Raw genomic sequence first — 23,281 nt, 5'->3', positions numbered from 1 at the left:
CTCATCTAGATTCCAAGCAGAACTCCCAGTCTTCTAACAATTTGACTAAATAGCTAAGTGCATTGATATGCACTAAGTGCATTAACATTCTTGCAGTTGATAATATGAGTGCATTTTTCACTTTAAACACATTTCCACAAAATATAATTGCACTTTAACTGAACAAAAATCTTCAATCTATATGCTATGCAATGGAAAGGTACTTCAACATTTACAAGCAACAACTGTACCTATGAACAAAAAGACTACATTGAGCTACAGTGACCCCATTTTCAAATCCAAATAAAACAAACTTTCACAGGTAGTGCACCAAAACAATGCAAAAGCAGCATTATTACCCCGAATGTGCTGTGCTTCATTGTATGGCTACTGAATGTTATTGCATGCATTTTAAATCAAATTCATATTCCAACTGTTGTAATTACAAATCCTATAGAGCTTTCCCTTGTGATAAACCATCCTATTGTATACGATGCTAATTCAAGTTAAAATCAAACTTGCTTATCTTGGTCCATAAATATGCAAAGCACTGTTCAACAAGCTCATTTTTTGTACAGATTTTAAACAAAAAGCATTCCTTGTTCATTTTACTTAACAATATATACACTGGATGACAACTCAAATATCTTTGAACAATTCTAATAGTCCATCATTCTGGTGTTAACGAAAATTATTTATATTATTGTATCTGCTCTGTTGAGTAAAAGGTAAGCTAAAGTAGGAAAACAATTAAGCCTGCATTCATTTAATTAAGTCCATTTCTAAAGTCTGGTACTAAGAGAAGAATGCCCCTGAGCAGGCTTGCACCATTCACACAAGAAAATTATCACACTTTGTGAGTTCAATATGGATTAAGTAATCATTAATACTGCTAGAGTAAATGGGCCTATTAAAAAATCTTCAAAAAAAATTAAATGTCTGCACATAAATCTCTTTAAACTATATTTAATGGCTCTATTTAATCTGCATATTAAACACTAGATCAACAAGCCCCTAATGAGGCCTTTGCAAGGTTTCAGAGAAAAGTACCTCAATTCAGTATTTTTGGGTTGAATTTTCCTGGCTCTGTGGTTTATCTCCGATAAAATAATACTTGCATTTACAAATTAGAGAAATTTCCACAATAACTGTGTTTCCATTATAAGGCACCAGCCTGTGGTTCAATTCACTATTTTTAACATTCTTGGAAGAACACACTGATAAAATGCCCTAATCCACACAGCATTGCATTTGTGAATGTGAAACATGGCTACTGCAGTTGTTATCAGAAGATGAAAATTTGTGAGCCATTAGATCAATACAAATAAAAGTTTAACATTTAGATAATTTCATATTAGTCATAATTGCTTCTTACTTTGTTGTAACATAAATACAATAGTACAACACACTTAAAGAAGGAGCTATTGGCATCATAGGTTAATAATGTTTAATGAGTAATTAGGGCATGCAATCGTTTTACAATATAGAATGGCTAAATCACAACAATCATCATCAGCACATAGCGTTTATTATAAACTGGCACTAGACTTGCTTAACTAACTGTTCAAATTAAAAGAAATATTAAATGTAAGAATTTGAAAAAAATGTAACCCCATGGGATATAGTTCCACATCAGAAATCAAATGGGTGCAATATTGGCAATGTGCCACAGAACCCACCCAAGGCCACAGTCGGCAGGCACAAACCAGATTCAGATCAACTTTAGATCTTAAACTCCCTCCCCCCATCCCCACCCCGTTTCTTCCCCCTCCCTTTTGTTTTTTTCAATAATTTATATAGATTTTTCTTTTCCCACCTATTTCCATTATTTTTAAATCTACAACTAATACCTTGTCAGTCTTTCCACTCCACCCCACCCCCACTAGAGCTGTACCTTGAGTGTCCTGCCATCCATTCTTAATTAGCACTTTTCTTAGATAATATCACCACCTTCAACACCTCTTTGATCCTTTTGTCTGTGACATCTTTTGATTCTCTGCTCCTATCACTGCTTGCTTGTTCCTACAACCACCCCACCCTCAACTTCTCTCCCCCGCCCCCACCTTAAACCAGCTTATATTTCACCCCTCTCCTAACTACACTCAGTTCTGTTGAAGGGTCATTGGACTCGAAACATCAACTCTTTTCTTCTCCACCGATGCTGCCAGACCTGCTGAGTTTTTCCAGGTAATTCTGTTTTTGTTTTGGATTTCCAGCATCCGCAGTAGTTTTTTGTTTTTACAAACCAGATTCAGGTTCAGCCTAAATTTCACTGACAAGGTGCAGGTATCAAGAGAAAAATGAATAAAAATTATGAAACAAAACTGCTCATTTTACAGAATCTAAAACTGCCAAATAAAGAACTAGCTTGCCTTTAATGAGTGGGGAGAGGAGGGGCAGGACAGCATGACTGGGCAAGGCTCGAGAAGTTCAAGCCAACTGGATTTTGTTGCTCACCCAGTGAGATCGACTGCAGTTAACCGATAGCAGTTCTCTACTGCATCCTTAAAAATGCAATCTATGATAATGACCATATTCACCACTAAACTAAGCAGACGTTGGCTGGTGCCTACTACACTGTTGAATATTTTCCATGTTGTTCTGACTAAATAATAGCAATACGTTATTGATCATTTAAAAAAATATTCTTTTAAACAGTTTGATCGAAATAGATCTAAAAGTTAATGCAACATTAATGTTGCCTGATGCATCCATATGGGTAATAAAAGTTTACAAATTTTGAAGATAGAAAGCATGTCTATTCAATTCAAACCGGTTATTAATGTCATCTCAATGCAAAGATAGGTGATGAAGTTGGAACACATTGGCCTACATTTCATCCTACCTGTAAACAGATGGAGCTTTGCTTGGGCAGGAAGGTGGGAAAATGCTGAGCTGATGGTTTTTAAAAATTCATTCATGGGATGTGGGCATTGCTGGCTAGGCCAGCATTTATTGCCCTTGAGAAGGTGGTGGGAGCTGCCTTCTTAGAGCGCTGCAGTCCATGTGGTGTAGGTACACCCACAGTGCTGTTAGGGAGGGAGTTCCTGGGTTTTCACCCAGCGATAGTGAAGGAACGGTGATATAGTTCCAAGTCAGGATGGTGAGTGGCTTGGAGGGGAACTTCCAGGTGATGGTGTTCCCATGTGTCTGCTGCCCTTGTCCTTCTAGATGGTAGTAGTCGTGGTTTTGGAAGGTGCTGTCTAAGGAGACAGGTGAGCTCCTGCAGTGCATCTTGTAGATGGTACACACTACTGCCACTGTGCATTATTGCAGAGAGAGGTGATTGAGAGTGTGAATGTTTGTGAATGGGGTGCCAATCAAGCGGGCTGTTTTGACCTGGATGGTGTCAAGCTTCTTGAGTGTTGTTGGAGCTGCACCCACCCAGGCAAGTGGAGTGTTCCATCACAATCCTGCCTTGTAGATGGATAGGCTTTGGGGAGTCAGCAGCTGAGTTACTCGCCACAGGATTCCGAGCCTCTGGCTTGCCCTTGTAGCCACAGTATTTATATGGCTAGTCCAGTTCAGTTTCTGGTCATAGGTAACTCCCAGGATGTTGATAGTGGGGGATTCAGTGATGGTAACGTTGAATGTCAAGGGGTGGTGGTTAGATTTTCTCTTGTTGGAGATGATCATTGCCTGACACATGTATATTGCAAATGTTACTTGCCACTTGTCAGCCCAAGTCTAGATATTGTCCAGGTCATGCTGCATTTGGACATGGACTGCTTCAATATCTAAGGATGATGCTGAACATTGTGCAATCATCAGCGAACACTTCTGACCTTATGATGGAAGGAAGGTCATTGATGAAACAGCTGAAGATGTTGGGCCGAGGATTAAGTTTTGGTCAACTTATTATTTGGTGTATTCGATGTCATGACCGAGGGCAAATAACACGCTCCCACAACAACTTACATATTTAAAATTGCAGCGATCGTTAGGCTTTATTTCACTGCACTTCATATCTGCAATTCTATTCTCCTTCATTAATTATATTAAACTCTTCAACTGTTGAAATAAGAATCTAATAAAGTAAAATTTCTGTTATCCAGCATTCTACTAACCGGAATTCTGACGTTGGGTCTGTTTTTTGATTGGAGGTGTCAAACTCACCGATAATAGATACCGACGACCTTTCCTCGCTCTGGTCTCAGCCTCCCACCGCTCTGCAGCACCGCCTATCAGCGCCACTCACTCAATTTGCGCGCTCCTATACCTCTCGAGACCTCGACACCCTCGTGATCGTTCTGAAGCTCTCTCATTGGATGAATACGCAGAAGTCACCTTACACCTCAGTTCACCGGCATATTTGATTAACTGGCACCTCCCATTTCCGGAGCGTGCTGGATAACAGAGACTTTCCTGTACTACTACAACATACTTAATGCCCCTGGGACCGACAACATGATGTCTCAACCCAAAAAGTCATAGTTTAGTGCTCTCTCTTAATAACAGTATTCACTGTGAAGAGACCTGGAAGTTAAATGTTGCAATTTAATCATTAATATCTATTATGCTAAATTAAATGTATTAAGACAGTCAATGCTAATAAAGATGTTCAGCTGACACAGCCACCACAACTGATTGACCAAAAATGTAGAATTCATGACCAATGTCAATTAAAATGCTCAGCTCCCTGACAATACCATAGCATAATTACTCACTGAAGTCAGTATTAAAGGCAGAAGAGAAATGTCCAAATGTAATATAATCAACGTTTTCAACATTTGTCATAGTGCTGATTTCATTGCCTACTTTCATTTTTCACATAAATACAACAAAATAGAATCGCAAATCATCATTTTGACATCTAAAAACAAACTCACCACTAGAAATATGTTTTAAAAATTACCAGAGCTGGACAAGTCAAGGCTCTCAGTTGTGAATTCCCGACATTGCAAATTTCTGATTTCAAAGGAAGACCCGACATAAGGTGCTTCCTCAGGAGGGGCAGGGGTTCTTGTTACAACATTTAAATCCTGGGCAAGAGTCATTCTATTCATGTTCGTTCTTCTTCCATCAGCTCCCACTTTCCAAACCTGAGCCACAGCTACGGGTTAGTTAGGAAGCCTTAATTGAAAGGAAAACCATTTCCCAACAAACTTGTTGGGAAAGGCATTGGCTGAACACAGGAATGAGGTCGTCTGGTCACTTCCTTGACATGAAAATGGTGTGCGTTGCTAAAAAAAAAGTCCTTTAAATAAAAAAAGCAGTGCTTCAAATTGTGGAGTTCATTCATGCCAAAGCATTCTATGAAAAATCAACAGAAATAATATGAACAACTGTTTATGTTCATCAACACCTCCTATTTGGTTAAAACAACTCAGGAACAGCAACACGTTATAGTATGTGTTTTGAACACTTTGAAACAATAAAAATGAATGAGAAAACAGGCAAGACTAGTGTAGAAAATAGAACCGATCTTAGATGTTTAATGAACCAGTGAGGGGAGGAACTTGGGTGAAAATTAATTTTGAGGTTACAACAAATGATGACCTCTGTAGGAGAGATAAAAGATTGTATGCAAAAATTAATTTTATTTGAATTCTATCAAAATAACAAAACCAAACAAAAAAAAAATCAGCATGAAAAGTAATTTTGCATAATCAGAATGCACCATCTGGAACAATTAGCTGAATTCCTTCAATTCTGTGGAACTATGAAAATCAGTCATATCTTATTATTAAAGATCTGGAATTATACATGTAATAAATCCTCAAAAAAATGAAGCATGCCATTGCCTGTCAAGGCTATTTTTACTTCAACTACTGAAGAAAGCCTGATAAGCCTGAAAAGAACAGATTAATATATGCAAATCACATCCTGCATTTAAAAGCCCACAACTGTCTACACTTTCTGTCCCTTATTGCTGCCTTTATGTTTTATTCATATAACAGCTCACCTGTCACTTCATAAGCTATAATATTATGGGGGTATTATTAAACAGCATAAAAGCAGTGCCTTAATTGGAAAGCTTCATTGCATTTTCCAATTATTTGGAGTAAATTAAAAGCAGATGCACATACTTTAATAAGGACTCTAATATTGGTTCCAGGAAATCAAAATTCATTGTCATCTTGCTGCTCTGATATTTTCCGAACTACCCTCAATTTTACTGGTTTAAAAGGAAAACCTGTCTACACAGTCTGTTAATTGTCAGTCATCTAGCGGCTATTAAAATAATTGGATCTCATAGTAGGTTCCATCCACATTAAAAGTCAAGATATGAATGCTTTGGAAGATTTTTTTTCTAACTGTAAAAATACTCAAAGTTTTATAGGCTTATGGTTCTCAGTTAAATTGCAATATTATAAAATCCTTGAGTTATTCAATTATTTTTCACCTAATCTAAAAAGGCTTGCGATAACACATGGAACTGTACAAGTCCATCCCATAACACTTTCCCCAATTTTGGAAAAAGTAATTCATATGCGAAGCACATTTTGCCATACCCAGAGTGCTATGTTGTATAAAGTTGGTTTTGGAACAAGAGAAAAACAAGATATCACACAAGCGGGGTGCAATTTTTCAAGCTATAAACACTAAATTAATCCTTTGATCCCAAGAAGAAAAAAAATTGAAGCTAAACTTTAATGCAAGTAACTGAGCGAAAGCAATTTGATGATCACTGTTCTGAACTACTGAACCTACTTCAGGTCTCGAGATGAAACAAACATGTACTTAAAATCTGCATCTTTATTTGTTCTTTTTTTCTTCTGTAACTAAGTGTTCTATCTGAATGGTACTCCTTGTATCAACTATAAATCAGCAATTCTGCAATCTGAGGCTTGATGGAAACATTCGCAGAACAAACCATTTCAGAGGACAATCCAATGACCAAAACCTAATGCTGAAATTTCAGCTTCAGCATATTACAGTTGTTAAAAAGTTAACATTTCCTGATTTTTGTTTTAAAAAGCTTTAATATTTTAAATCAGAAACCAGCTTTGTCCCACCTTCAGTGACACCTGTCCCTCAAATAACAAAAATACACGCATTCTTATCATTTTCTCAAGCGGCAAAAACATAATTTGTAGTACATCACAAGGTGTACTTGTCTATTACTGATCGATATGCCTATTCTACTAGGAAGATTGCAATTCTGTTCACAGCCCTGCTAACAGTGGACCCAGCAATAAACTTTTATGTGTGCTATGAGGTTGCATTGCCATGACAGAGCACAGTTTGAAGACCTCAGATTGAAGGTCTGGGACACATTGAGCGAGGGTAAGAAATTAGGAGTATCAAACTTTACTGATCTTGAGTAGCACAGGCAGCAGGTTCAGAATGAATTCCATGGACAGTAGTTAGTTGCACATGGCACAGGGGACAAAACTGAAAAATTAGACTGAGGGGAAAAAGGGAGATTGAAATTTTCAAATGCAAGTATAAAACATTAAAGGTGCAAGAAGCATGATTTATCCTCATCTGTATGTAGACACATTACGGCCTGTGGCTTAATACCAAAAAGCAGCAAAACTTAAACCTCTATCTTGGGAGAGCGGGTTGTAGGGAACTCATATACAGCAAAGGAGAAATGCAACACCACATGCCTATCAAAGGATTAATGAATGCAAGGATAGCTGGCAACTAGATAGTTGAGATTCCACGTTAACATGGGTGTAATTGGATTCAATTAATCAAAAACTTGGGGAACATACATTTTAAGTTTAACACACCTAAAATGAGATTTAAACGTTTTGAAATCTCAATTTGTCTAATCCAAACTCTAACCATAAAATGCACAATGCAGACTCAATCTTGCTCATACACCTTTAAATGTCATGTCTTATGTATGAACATCTGGTTATATCTAGCTTTTTCATCCATCAGAATCTACTGCAACAGCATTCTAATTTAATCAATGCTAGGGTATTACTGCCTTTGAATGGGAAAAAATATACAAGACATTTTAGAGAAAACATTCACAGCCGGTTATGCACTGCACAATTCAGTTCATAGCCTGAAAGCTACAAACTTTTCTTAAAAATCATCACTAGATCATATATACAGACACATCCTGAAAACTGGGCACATCTTGGGGACTGGCTCTTTCTTGTAAATTTCTGCAAATTCTGAAATGTTTTAATCCACAGCGTGACATGTGAAAAGCAAGAGCAGAGAACACTAATCTCACTCCACCAACTTAAAACTGCCCTTTAGTTTCTCTTGCATTGAAAAAAGCTATTTCCATCTCCTCTCAATGAAAAGTTACTACTTCTGCTTGAATATTACACAGGACAATTATTTCTCCATTTCTCCACCTGTAGTATTGAACAATAAAGATTAGATATCAATGAACACAGGCAAATAAAATTTTCATTTATTTGCATTTCATCAGAGATATTCCAGTATTAAAAATATTCAAACGAAAGCAGGCAATATATACATACCTAAATATTCTACATTACAGTTGCAGGATATGGAATTTCAGCAAGTCTACTTCAACTCAAAGCATAGCCAAGAATTAAATGCAACTCCTTTGACAAAACACATAACAAAACATAAAAGAGCAAGGTTCACAACTACACACCAAATATTACTATCTGAATTTCTCTGGCTGTATTATTTTGTGCCAAATGAGGGCACTTTGAATAGAAACAAAGCCTTAAAAGATAAAAACGCACCACTCTTCTGCAATTTCAAAGCTGCCATGTTATGCATGGGCTTTTGCAAAGTATATCCATTTGCTGGTAGCAGACTGCAACTTGACAAGAGTACTGCCAGTGCTGCATTCTGGGGCTCAAAGTCCATTTATTCAAAAATGGAAAGACACTTCACAGAAACAAAATCGAGGAATAATTGGAAGAGGGTAATCATTTCCCAGTTAACCATTTGACAATTACAGCAGTACTTCTGGAACAATAAAAACGGTCATGTTATGAGTGCTCATTAATTCAATGAAAATCCTCTAATTAGCACCTACCTGCTGTTCCCATCATTTTCTTCTCCTGCATCCTGTCTTCCCTCTCCCAAATCCTTGAAAAACTCTTCCTTCAGCCTCTCTCAAAAAACGCTGCCAGTTTTTTTTTTGAATTTCAGGTACAAGTTCAAGTGGCCAACCTCTCTAACCGCTATAAGCTCACTGGCATGCACAACTACCTCGACCACACTTCGTTCCACCCCATTTCTTGCAAGGGCTCTATTCCATGCTCCCAGTTTCTCCATCTTAGTCACACGCCTTCTGACAATGCAACCTTCCATTACAGAACTTCTACTATGTCTTCCTTTTTCTTCAGTTGAGCATCACAGGGCTTCTTCGATTAAGTCCATTCCATTTCTCTCACTTCTGCTCACACCTCTCAGAATTACAATCGAGTTCCCCTTGTATTCATCTTGCACCCCACCAGCCACCAACATTCAGCAGTTCATCCTTCACTATTCCTACTGCCTCCAGCATTATACCATCACCTCTCCTTCCTCCATTCAGCATTCTGAAGGGGCCATTCCATCCTTGAACCTTAGTCCACTCCTCAAGGTAACTCCAACATCCCCTCCCATTCCCACCACAACTTTCCATGCAAACAGAGGGCATGTAACACCAGTCCTTCCCAAGATTCCACTCTTTTCAGGTAAAACAGTGATTAAGTTGTACATCTTTCAATTTAGTATACTGTGCACACAATGCAGTATCTTCACAGATTGGGTAACTTCTTTGCAGGTCCTCTCCATTTAGCCTACAAGAGTGGCCCTGAGCTTCTAGTCACCATGTCATTTTAGTTCTCCACCCCCACTTGGATTTGTCAGTCCTTGGCGTCCTACACTGTTCTAACAAAACTCACCATAAACTCAAGGAACAGCACCTTATCTTTTAACTAGGACTTTTACAGACTCAAGATTGAGCCCAACAATTTCGGATCCTAACCTCAGTCTCCATCTATTTTTCTGGATAGCAACTGTTGGGGGCGATTCTGCTTTTCCCATTTATACCTCCTCTGAAGTCTACACCCATCTTTTGTTGCTTTAGTTATCCCATTAGCCATCCCTGTAGCCTTGCACCATTAACCCTTTGGTCATTTATCTCTCCTACCTTGCATCCTATCACAGACCTTCCCTCCTTTTGTTTTCTCCCTGCCTCTGCAACTGCCTTTAAGCAAGCAGACATCTCCAATTTCTTCCAGTTCTGATGAAAGGTCATCAACCTGACATCCCAACCGTTTGTCTCTCCAGAGATGCTGCCTGACAAGCTGAGAACTTCTAGTACTTTTTATAATTATTTCCAGCACTTTCTCGTTATATTTCAAATTTCTAGCATCTGCAATATTTTACGAACAACTCCTACCTTTTGGGGCTCACTGATTACAAGAAAACTAATGAATCCAAAAATAGCTATGTAGTGGGGGCAGGAAGTTTTTTTTGACGGAAAAAATATTCCCACAGGGAGCCCAAGTTCCACAGTTTAGTGACAAATGCTTCCTGGAGAGATATGCAAGTATATTTTCTTTCCACTGAAACTGAGCTAGAGATCCAAAAAAAACACTGGAAACATGTTTCCTAGACATTTATACATTCTATGCAAAAGTCTGTCCATGTCACCCAAATGAACCATATACACAGCAAATTTCAATCGTAATTTTCTAGAAATTACATGACCAACTCGCCCATGATATCAGCATTCACCAACTTATTCAGGCGTTCTTCATTTAAGGATAATGGTTCCCAAATCTGGCAGTGTTGGTTAGATTTATTAGCAGGTGGAGCCATAACACACAGTAAATGCTTTCTTGGGGTTTAAGTTGTCTTTGAGGTAGGTTACCAATTCATTTCAAAGCTGCTGTATAATTGAAGTTTTAATGCAACTAGTGGCTCCTTAATTGAAGGGTCAGCATACTGTTACTAATTAAAAACTGCATATTTTTTGTGACAAATGTTTTGAGTAGTGTACATTTCCACCAGCTTCAACAGCACAAATAATTAGCCACTTTATTGCTCCATAAATTATATATTTTTCAAAGGGCTAAAATAACACAAACATATATTGGTTCCAATGGCTTTTTACAATCAATAACTGTAACAGCTGTCTCATACTCCATCAATACTAAACATTAAAGCATTATTGCTCAAGGAATTTATTAATAAATGCATTCTATACCGTAAAATCTCCCAAAATGACGCACATATACTTCTGTATTGCTGAGCTGAGCTCAATATATGCCAATTTGCTAAAGACACAGTTCTAAAAAAATAATAATTATATAAATCTATCAGCTAAACAGTAGGATACCAAGAGGATTTTCTTTGTGAAAACTGCTGAAATTGTGCAGTTTGTGTCTAGAAATATCTTTACCAAAGACCCATTGGTAAAAAGCACGTTAAGAGAATTTACAGTGTACTACAGACACCATCTGCACATCATTGTCAGCTTACCTACTTAACTAACTAAACGTTACTAGTGAAAAGAACAACTGCCTAGACTTCCAAACTTGTGATAGTGATCTGGGCTGGAGATGACTGTACTCCACAATGTACTGACCCTCTTAGAGAGAGAAGTTTGCCTTTCACTTAGAATCTTGATTCAATAGAGATCATCTTCGCAACAGTGGGCTTTGAATGAGTGTCTCTCATTACCATGGCACTTGTACAGGGTACCAGGGAGTCTGGATTGAACGGCAGTGGGGAAAAGGGATACCGAAGCAACAGCCAAGACTCACCACTAAGAGATGTATAGCAGCATTGAGAAAAAGTCCACTTTTATTGCTAATAGCAATTTCAGGAAAGAAGGCATGGCCTGAAGGGATGGTGGCCATTTGAGTGAAATTTTCAGCAAACGTTTGGAGAAATGTATCAAGAATGAAAAGTCTTGCCACTCTGAGGAAAAGGCCAGCATAAACTAAACCACTGACAAACTGAGGTTAGGGCTTGTGAAGTCCTACCCACTTAGTGCCGTGTCTTTGTTCAAGGTTGTCCCAAAGCAACTGACATTCTGCATAATGAATTGGAAACACAACTATCTGATTCATTGAATCTTAAAGCTTTTGCGGAATGTACCCAAGCTTCTCTTCACCTTTATCTATAAATATTCGGTGGTAGCTCTGCAAAAAAATCATCCTTTTCCTTTCTTTATCTGCCCCCGCAACCCCCATCCCAACTCTATTTTTTCTCCGAGTCCTCTGATTTCTTGCTGTCCTTCACTTTGTTTGTCTTGCTGTCCTCCTTCATTGTTGTGTTCTCTCATTATCAACTTTTTTCTTAATTTCTCTTTCACTTTCTTCCCTTCCTCACTTTTTACCTTCCTTGCCTCTTTCACTCCAAAAGTGATCTTTTCACTTGGCATCCTGCAGCATTGCAAACTTTACTCAGGGAACAGCATCAAGAGGAGGGCGTTGGATGGCAAGATTTTTGACATCAGCTGGGGAGCCAGACTTTAATAAATAGTAAGGTTTTCATTCATGGTGAGGAGCCATGATATAGTGTGCGGTGGTGAGTGGGGCTTTAACACACAATCTGGGTCAAGGCTATAGGAGCCATGATATAGTGTGCAGTGGTGAGTGAGGCTTTAACACACAATCTGGCTCAAGGCTATAGGAGCCATGATATAGTGTGCAGTGGTGAGTGAGGCTTTAACACACAATCTGGGTCAAGGCTATAGGAGCCATGATATAGTGTGCAGTGGTGAGTGAGGCTTTAACACACAATCTGGGTCAAGGCTATAGGAGCCATGATATAGTGTGCAGTGGTGAGTGAGACTTTAACACACAATCTGGAACAAGGCTACAATAAAGTGCATTGAACAGGGCTTTCCAAAAGGAGCACATAAGAAAAGAAAAAAATTAACAGATGATTTCTTAAGTGTTAGCTGGGACTGTTAAGACTGATGGTTACAGCAGTGAAACCTGTATTCACTTGCTGTATATCTAATTCAGGTTGCAGACAGAATACTTGCACAAATGTGCCAGGTACCTTGCAACTTAATTCCACCAGCTAAACAGTTCAGATGGGGCAGTAGAAAAAACACACTTAATTTATTATGCTTCTTCAAAAAGCTGGAGAGTCATACAGTTTGCTCAGAGAGGAAAGATTATACCAACCATCTTGATTATGAAGTTACAGTGCACACCTGGTACTAAAGGAACACAGATTGAAAAGTAATGCTAGCAGAAAATAACACAAGAATAAAAAGTCAACACGTGTTTGAAAACTATTGATCTTTCCTCTCATGGTACAACCCAGGTCTTCCAGTAACTACAGAATCATAAGCACAGCTTGAATCGAGACATGACTTAGATGCAAGGTTTCAATATTTTCCACTCTGCCTGCCAATAAGCAAATAATGTACAAAAAGGAGAAGTGTCAGAATTCACATATTTTGTTAACACATGACACAAGCTGCAACAACTGCAACAACCCAGAACCAAATGAATTTGACACATTCTATTCAAAATCCTGTTCCTGGTTTTGCTGTTGCGAGTGACTGAAGGCTTAATCAAGGGAGCAGGCAATTCATCAATCCCAACAACCTTGCTTCCTGATGCCTGACAGCACCCACATGTTTTTTCAAGAGTAAACCTGCCCACCTGTCAACACGACCATAGCAACAAACATAAAACATATGATTAATGGTAAATGTGTTAATTTACAAGTTTTGGCTATTAACAATCCCCCTATTAAAAGCAAAAAGGACCATGCCACTTAATGGGATTAAAAACGCAATGCTGTTTATTGGGTCAGCTTTTCACCAAAACGTTACTCTTTTTTAATTTCTTCATCAATGATTTTTTTCAGAGTGCAAAACTGATGCTTCAAATAGAACTACTATACCTGTGCTCCAATTCTTGACAGCATTTGTTAACTTGGAATAAAAGTTGGTTTAAAAACAGTAACAATGGCCAAAATATGTAGCCAGCTGAATAAACAGAATGGCTTCAGAAGTCCAAAGATCAAGTCAAAATAGAACTGTATTTTTTTGTACCTCCACTTTTTAAACAACTCACCTAGTTATGCACTGAACACTTCACCCTTATACCAGCTATGAGCAATCCAAAAATAAGCCTTGTAATTCAGAGCTCCCACACTTGTTTTAAAAAATGAAGCAATTCTTTACAGTTCCTTTTTAATTTCATTATTGGTCCATGAACTTGCTATGAAAAACAAAACATTTTTTTTTAAAACAGAGAAATAGATATATAAAATAGTTGTTCGCTTAATAGCTGGAAATTTCAAAATAGCGATAGAGAGAGCAAGGCATTAATAAGGAATTTTCCGGAAATAAGGGAGAGGGACTATATACAATAAAATAACATCTTCTTGCCAAGAGTCTCCTTAATTTTATGTAGGCAAAGGTTCCCTAGAAATGGGAATAGATAGTACCAAAAAAGCCTCCCCTGAAGCACTTTTGGAGGTCAAACGGGTAAACTGTTAAAAAGAAAGCAGCTGGATATCATTTGCATTGCATTAATGTCTTCAGGTGACTTGATGGCACCTGGCAACTTTTGCCACCTAATTATATTGCAGGATTATTTCTTATTCAGTGGAATTGATCAAACTGTATCATTAAAAACAGTACTTCCACAAATAAGATATGCTAATATGGCATATAATAGCGCTTAACCTGAATGAGAAACATTTTGGTACGGGATTCCCACATACTGTAACACTCACCTGATATGGCGTATAGATTGGAGGTCTGATGTTCAAAGTCAGGCCTGGTGCCGTGCATCTTAGATCGGAAAGTAGCAGGAAGCGTCAGGGATATGTGCCTGAAGCAAGACAAAAATCATATTTTCCATCAAAATAAGAGATTTCAAACTAGAGCCTTTCTGGCCTTTCTTTAAAATTTGTTGTTAAACATACATCAATAGTTATTTCTTGGTAACTACTCAAGGTCTGAAAATAGTACTGATAGAAATTTGGTCTTGAAACTGAAATATACAAAGAGCAGTGTGTTAGATCACCTGCTCTTGAAATTAGTCACCAGGCCTATGTTTTAGCACTGTACTAAGGGATTCTTGTGATGTTGGAGCTCCCATTTTTCAGATGAGTCAGTAAACCAAATTCCTGCATGCTTCCTCAAGTACATATAAATAATCCCATGATACTAATCAAAGGCGAGAGAGCTTGTCCTGGACAACATTTAGCTCTCTATCATCACCACTAAACCAGATTATTTGGTCATTTATTTTACTGCTGTTTGTAGGACCGTGTGTGTGCAAATTGGCTGCCATGTTCCCCTATCTTAACAACAGTGGCTACCTTTCAAAAGTACTTCATTGTTTGTGAAAACACTTTGGTGTGACCCGAGGTCATGAAAGGCACTAAATGCAAGCTTGTTCAACTTTTTTCAAACCATATAGAGGTTATAAAGGCTCCATATATCAGTAAAGATCAAGCACGTAACTAATTGTCAGTTTTAAATCAAAAATTACTGCGCAAATTTCAAATGAAAACATTTATTTGCTTTTGAACATGAGATGACATTAAGTTTCAAGTCAAAGAAAACAAATACTGCCTTACATGTTCATACAACAAACATAATCCATGAAAATAAAAATGCTCTACTCAAAGTTTAGTGAAGGATTTGGTATAGTCAAGTTTCAAGCTGATTCCTCATCCCCTCAGAATACAAACATTTTACAGGCCTGAGTTAAATTCATGAGTTAAGACAGTTGCATGGTGAAGGAAGTCTGCACTGCCTTTAATTTGGTGCTTTCGCTCCATGAGAGCTGGGTTTAAATTAAGTGGTCCAACCTGAATTCACAGGTAATGAAGAAGTGAAAGTTTACAGAATCCCCCCCCCCCCCCCACATGTGTTGAACAGCCTGATGTGGCATTGTGGAACTTTTTAAAAAAGCAGCATTTCTTTTTCAGTCTTCAAATACACAACATCTATAGAACATCGATGAAAATCATCAAAAATACTTCAGAAACTGAGATTCAAGAATCAATGTAAACCAAGTTTAGAAATCTGTTTAGATGGCGAAAATTAGCAGAGAGCATACATTTTTACGGCTGGCACTATCTGCTCGAATTCTTCGAAAGAAAGCACGTGGGCAACCTTTACTTTCGAAGGGAATCTACACATTCTTGTTGAAATATAATTCATAAAAATACCTTAATCAATCTTTAAAAAGCATAGGATTTTGAAAAGTAGCAGCCAATTCTTATGCAAAATTCCCTTGTTCTCTTCAATGATGTGCAACACACTATATTTTCTCAGGTATCCCTCATCCCATTAATTTAAACTTGCACGGTCTAAGACTGAACACAGGTTGGTTGTGAATTTTAAAAAGCTGGCATCAACTTCACAGGAGCAATTGCTAGTTTTAATGAACATTTCCTTTCCACTGATATCTTTGTGAAAGGCTTGTTCCAGTTTTTAAATAGTAAATTGCTTTGAAACCAAAGGCAGGCATGGTTGACAAATGTGATGATTTTAAACATATCCCCTTTCATTGAAGCTGCAAACCAATAGCATTTCAAAACAAAATCCAGTTCTCTATGTTATTTTTTTTTAAAATGCATAAATGAAACTCTCAGCTTACTACCATTTGGAATGAGCCTCACCTCAGTGATGGCATTATCACTTCTGAAGTCAGGAGGTCGTGAGTTCAAGCCTCACTCCAGGGATTTGACCACATAATCCAGACTGGCACTTCCGAACAGCCCTGAGGGTGTGCTGCACTGTTGGAGGTGCTGCCTTTTGAGTGAGATATTAAACCAAGACAATGCCTGGTGACTGAAGTTGATGTAAAAGATCCCATGGCACTTCTCAAAAAGGAGCTCTCTCGGTGTCCTCGCCAATATTTTTTGCTCAATCAACGTCAATAAAGCAAGTTATCTGGCTACTTATCTCATTATGGTTTTTAGGGCCTTGGGTAGGAAAACTGGCTGCCGTGTTTCATACATTATAACAATGACTGCACTTTTAAAATACTCAATTAGCTGTAAAGCACATAGGAACATCCTGCGGTTGTGAACGGTACAATATAAAAGCTCAATATAAAGGTCAAGTTCTCCACAGAAATGTTATATTATTCAACATTTGCAGAGCAGATTTGTAGAGATGTTACAAAATATGTGTTTTAAGTTTTTTTTTTAAAAAAAGAACCATTTCACTTATATGGAAATTAGCTGAAAAGCATTGATCCATGAATAGCGTTGCTAAGTTAACAGAAAAATTACATCTACACCACCTATGCGGCAATTCTTTGGCTCAAATTGGTCTGTTACCAGTGACAGACCCATAATGATCAATACTTAACCCTAACATTGTATAGTTTAACATTCTCTCCCAAGATACAATTCACATTTGAAAAAAACAATATCTATAAACTACAGTGCTCAGTGTTTTTCAAGATTTCAAGTAAACATAGTACCAATGATTTCACACATTCATCAAGGCATCCTCTTCAAATGACTGTCTGCATGAGAATACTGCACCCTACCATTACACTGGCGACATCACTACAAGGGTAGCAAGGGCATTCCAATAGATCTGACCACAAGACACGACATTGTCCTGGTCACACCTGGCTAAATGGTTAGAACAAAATGAGTGTTTTCGTGATTGATGGCTTGCATTTATGTAGCATCTTATCACCTCAGCCATGTCTCAAAGCAGTTCAGTTTCTATGAACTACTCTGAAGTAGTGTGGCAAGTATAAAAGAAGCGGAGTAGTTACTTTGTATACAGCAAGATACTACCAACACCAACAGGCAATCAATCACTTCATCTGTTTTTGGTGATGTTGGTTAATGCAGCAACATTGGAGAATACGCCGACACAATGCAATACTTCAAAGAGTACAAGATCTTTAATGCTCAATGGGACTATCAGAATAGGTATACATGGACTCAGTTTCATCCAAACACAGTGCCATCAACAATGTATCACTCCCTCAGTATAGCAGTGGAATGTCAGCTTAGATTATGGAGTCAGGCTACCACTTTTGGGCTCAAACTCAAGCCTTCTGGTCTAAACTCAAGAACGTCATCAACAAAGCCAACCAGGCAGTCAAAGAAAGGCTGACTGTTCTGAAAATGCTTTGTTGGTTAATTACTATGAGTCCATCGTTTTGTAGTGATCAATACTGGCAGAATATAATGAACCTGAAGATGTGATCAGAATTTGTTTCTGGTTTCCCTCTTATCAAGATTTTAAATATGGCTCTCTCGAATGCGTCCCTATGCTAAACGGAAATGCGCTAAACGAAAATCACTTACTCATAAGAAAATTTGTAATAAGGATGGGTTATGTTCCTGACCTGTAATTTTTATATTAAGTGCTTTTTGGCTGCCTTGAATATAATTGGCCCAAAAATCCTTCGACAAACTTACTAACTCTTTTCACAAAGCTCCTGCTCGTCACTTCCCACTCGCTGCTTCCCGCCTCCTGATCCTACTGCTCACAGCTTCCTTCCCCCACTCACAGCTTCCCTCTCCTGACAATCCCGTTCGCCGCTTTCCTCCCCCACTTCTCCTGCTCACCGCTCCCCTCCCAACCCTCAACTGGAAAGAGTTAAATCACAATCCGTAACCTTTAGATCAGGCCTGGATAACATCACCAAAGGGGGCCTGAAGTTGTACTGCACCGCTGCTTACCACTGCTAAGTGGACCCCACAACTTCCTCACATAGCTACTTTATAATATTTAACAAGCTCATGAGCTGAATCTGCTCGATCATAATGTGAGGACTAAAAATTAACATTATGAAGTCATCATAAGGTCCAATGGTCCAGTGAGCATTTAAAACTCAGCTCTACTCCAAACTACGCTAGGCACCAACCGGCGTGAAACCTAACCAGTATGTGATGACCTTCTAGAGGCACACTCAGCTTGTTTTTACTGGATTTGGAATTCAGATCTGGATCTGAACTCGAGTTATAGTGCCACCTTGCACTGATATGCCTCCAGAACCAGATGCAAAATTTCTATCATAACCGCAACCTTACATTTAATCCACATACGCACAAAGTAATCTGTAATGTAGGCATGTAACAGTAATTCAGCTACTACAGCCTTTATGTGCCAAGTGAGAATTTTGAGGCAAGATGTAGGAAAAAAAATAAGTATTGCCTGCCACAACAAAAATGAACATTACAATTAAAAATTCCCAGAGTTCTTCAAATACACATTTTCTAAATACCTGCACTTGTGCAACATATGGCAAATCAATTACCAGACTAAATTCTAAAACAAAAAACATGGCAAGCATTGCACAGAAATAATCAACAGCAACGGTTTGCCTCAGATTAGAGCAGCCACTAGAGTTTTGAATACAATTAATCATCATTCCCAGGCTATAGGAAGCCATATTGACACTTATTCATAATTTGAATATTTAATTACAGTGAACTTCCTCATCAAATTATCGCAAACTGGGAGAAAAGCCTGAAAGATTTGAATAATTATAGGGTTTAACCCCTCAACTGCTACTCCTGTGAGGGCTTAATTAGCATATTACATAATGGGCTGAAGGGAAAATAGCGAAGTGATTAGCTCTCTAACTGCGAACAATGTGCAGATAGAGTAATAAGATACTTCTGATTACAGCAGCTTAAAAGTAGAATAGTACATGTTCGGTCAACTCAAGAAACCAATTAGAAGGGAAACTGCAGACCATCCTCACACAATCTACTAATAAATCTGAAGCTCAGTAAGCCAATAAATGATTGCCCTTACTTTCGGGCTTTATACGTGTTGGATATTTAAGCCACAAGCAATTTTACAAAATATTTTCACACACAGATTTCATTTTTTTTTAAAAAATGATGGCTATGTCTGTGTTTTAAGACATTCTGTTTGCATCTCCCACACAGCAAGTGACGTTAGTGCTACATTAAGTTAGGATTACTGTCGACCTCCAAGTTGACAATGTGTCAGCAGACTCGTTTACTATGTTTAAACGAGTCGGATTGGGAGCAAGCCAAGAGGTTGCAACAACTCCACAAACTGCAACACTCAACAGAAAAGCACATGTATTTGTGGATCATGAAGTTATGACAGTTATGGATTGGGATGCTGTGACATAATTCCCCTTAATGGTAGGCTCAGTATTTCAAATTAATCCTTTGCACTGCACTTTGGTCTGCAAGTCTGAAGACTGTTAAACTGAACTAGAACCAACCCCATCACTCAGACCGACTGCAGGGTGAGTCTGAATAAAAAACATAAAGCACTTCCTGGATAAACTATACTCAGAAATCCCTGTCTGAAAAATTATGAAAAAAAAAATACCGGAAAATTCATACCATGAAATTAGAACTTGTTTCAGCCAAGTCATTCTTCCATTTTATATACCAATATCAGGGATGGAAAAGCTACATGGGTATTAGAATATATAGGCCCATTTCCTCCAGCCTCCAGATCGTCAGACCCCTTGTAAGTCCCAATGCATTAACTCAATGGGAAATGCACAGGAAGTTTGAACATCCAATGGGAAATTTCCCCTACTCCCGGAACCCTCCAAGAAAGTCTTCAACTCTCTAGTTAGAGTCAGAGACTTTGGATGGTTCCAACTTACTTACCTTATGTTAGACAGAAAAATCCTAGTCTAACTCCTGGGTAACTGTGCAACTGACAACCCCCAATCACGCACACAGAGGCCAACTCCCCTGTTGACCACCCCCTTGACCTCACCACCTACCCAGCTGCCACTTCACTTACCTGCCACCCTACCCCCTTACCCACTTACCTTACCAACCATTCCCCCTTTACCTCAGCCATACTACCCACGTAACCGCCTTAACCTTCACTACATAGATTTTCAAAGGAGCTTTGGGACATTTGAACTCTTTACTTAGAATACAGCAGTTAGTGCCATAAAAAGGGGTGTGGCTTCTGCACTGATTCCCTTCACTTATATCTCCAGGGTTTCCTGCACTGAATGAGTTTGGAAGAACCCTCCATTGAAAGATTGCCCAGAAAAACACTGGAAGGCGGTACGTGGGTATCTTTTGTCTGATCAGGGTCGGAATTAGGGGTTCCGTCGCTGATCGGAAGATTTGGGCCATAGTGAAATCCTGATCTAACACTCTATTGACTTTTTAAATCAGTTGTTACTTAGTTGCTAAAGTTTAAACCTTGGGCACTAAAGTTATTCTACCGGGAAAAAAGACCATTTTAGACAGGTGCAACTAAATCCAATTGTTCATATTGTCACTGCTAATGCCGATTTCATGGTCTATCACATGTTAGCAATGAACCTTTGCTGTTTATGACTATAAGTGGTACAAAATTATGATTCGACATTAATGCTTGAACGGGTCAATAGCCTCTAGGACTGTGAACTCAACCATACCATAAAACAAAATAGCAGTTCGTATTTAAAAATAAAAAGCCTGTTGGCTGCCAAACTTGGTTAAAGTCAAGTATTCATCACGCCAGAAATGAAATCCCACTGGGTTGTAACAGTCACTAATAACCGCTGCTTTACATTTGTTGCCACCAACACAGGATTTATTCATGTAGGTCTCAGAGCACTGAATTCCCTTTGCACCATTCAAGATATGCACACACTTACCAACATTTAACAGCTTCAAGAACTCAAGACGTGACCACTCAGAAATCCCATTTCCTTTCAACCAAACTGAACATTGCATAAATTGTGCAAGGAAGGCAATCAAAAAATTACAAATACACAGAGGCATGGAAATTCTGGTGTAAATTGAAAGCTTACAACTCATTCTTCCTTGCTATTTTATTCTACATCCCTACTACAGTTAAGGATTTGAGTATTTATTTTTGATTAAGACAATGTAATGGCAAAACAATTTTTTTCCTCCAACAAATAAGTTTGGTTTAAAAGCTATTAAACACTCAACACTTTTGAGTTCACTAGGCTGCAAATTGAAGCAGGCATACTCTCTTAGCAATAACAAAGCAGATTCCTCTGTTTTGTTGAAGCTTTAACTCATTGAGGTGACCACAATTGTTGAGCAGAGTCATTTATACCAGCAACCTGGAATCAGAGGAGGGAGAACAGCACACCCACTACATTTCTAGATTGTGAGATTAAGGCATCAGAAAAAGAAATCAAACTTGTCATTCATTGCAGGGCAACCCATTGCTGCAATTTTATGATATAACACTTGTAATGCAAAGTTATCTCGTTTTACTTTGTTCTGTCCACTCTTATGATCCCTAATCTCTGAAGCACCAACCTGGGTCAAGTGATGAGACTAAGCAGAGCTGAATCTTTTGCAATGTTGCTCAGCAATGAGAATGTGTTAAAGTAACCTAACCCATCATGGCTGGAGATCTATGAAGCACAAATTTAGGGACATGGCAAAGGACACAAACATAAACTGGGATTTTAGCTCATGATTACGATCCAGTGATCTGGTGGAAATATGTATAAGTAGCTCCAACTTAACCACTATATCCTAAAAGGATCCCACCTGCAGTCTCAAGCAAATAATCATTAAGGCAATATTACGAGAGTTTGCATTATCATTTGGTAAAATATCTGCGATGTAGGAAAACTGCTGCCAACAGATACAAACTCAAACGCCATCACTTAATTTCACGGCTGTGCTTTGCTTGCTCTAAAGCCTTCAAAGGAATTGCTTTTGCGTAAAATAAATAATACATAAAAATACAATAACTTTTCAATTCTTAACACTGTAGTCAGTGTTGAGACACCCATGAATGCACCAACTTCCAAAGCAAAATGCTTATGATCACAGAGTTTGTCTGAAAAAGCTGAGAGATTTACAAACTTATTCTCATTCTTCTTCAAAAGCATTTTAAATGTTACTTTTGCTGTATGTTGTCTATTTGTTTTTTCTGCAGAAATCTGACAGTAAATTCAAATCAGTACTTTCAGCTGGTATAACATTCTACGTTTTTTTGCACATTTTCGATGGACAAGAGCTGCTGTCATAATTGTCCCTGCATGTCAATGCATAATGTTGCTGCTTAATAAAGGCTATGTTAATCTTCGGCTCCACTAACTTCATTGTTTCTTGTCAAGAATTTAAATCAAAACTTAAAACATAACGTATATAATACACATCTGCTGATATCAAAAACACAGCAAATCACCAAATCATAAATGCAAAAAGAGGCCATTCAGCCCATTATTCCTCTGCTGGCTCTTTGAAAGAGGAATCTCACTCTGTGTTCTTTTGCCATTGCCCCTGCAAATGCTCAAAATCTGAAGTAACAACAGAACTGCAAGAAATACATAGAACATCAATATGTTAATAGTCCTAAGTTTAGACACTTCCAATCAAAACTTACACTTCAAGCATTAGCTCATCTTTCCTCTTTACAAACGCTGATGAACCTGCTGTGTATTTCCAGCATTTTCTGTTTCAATTTCACTTTCCAGTTATAACTTTGGCATTTTTTTTCTTTATA

The 23,281-nt window shown here is 38.2% G+C and overlaps 1 protein-coding gene across 3 annotated transcripts in view; it reads right to left on the bottom strand.

The window, feature by feature from the left end:
- The window catches only part of mvb12ba (multivesicular body subunit 12Ba), a 169,043-nt gene that overhangs the window by 68,592 nt on the left and 77,170 nt on the right, over positions 1-23,281 (bottom strand). For all 3 annotated transcript variants that reach the window (XM_078549920.1, XM_078549919.1, XM_078549921.1), the window contains exon 7: positions 14,581-14,678. In XM_078549920.1, the coding sequence (XP_078406046.1) occupies positions 14,581-14,678 (98 nt within the window). The remainder of the gene's footprint in view (positions 1-14,580; positions 14,679-23,281) is intronic.

Source organism: Cetorhinus maximus, chromosome 10, assembly GCF_964194155.1.
Source record: "Cetorhinus maximus chromosome 10, sCetMax3.hap1.1, whole genome shotgun sequence".
NCBI classification, from domain to species: Eukaryota; Metazoa; Chordata; class Chondrichthyes; order Lamniformes; family Cetorhinidae; genus Cetorhinus; species Cetorhinus maximus.
Note: the sequence above shows the minus strand (reverse complement) of the source record. Positions and strands in the feature narration are given on the sequence as shown.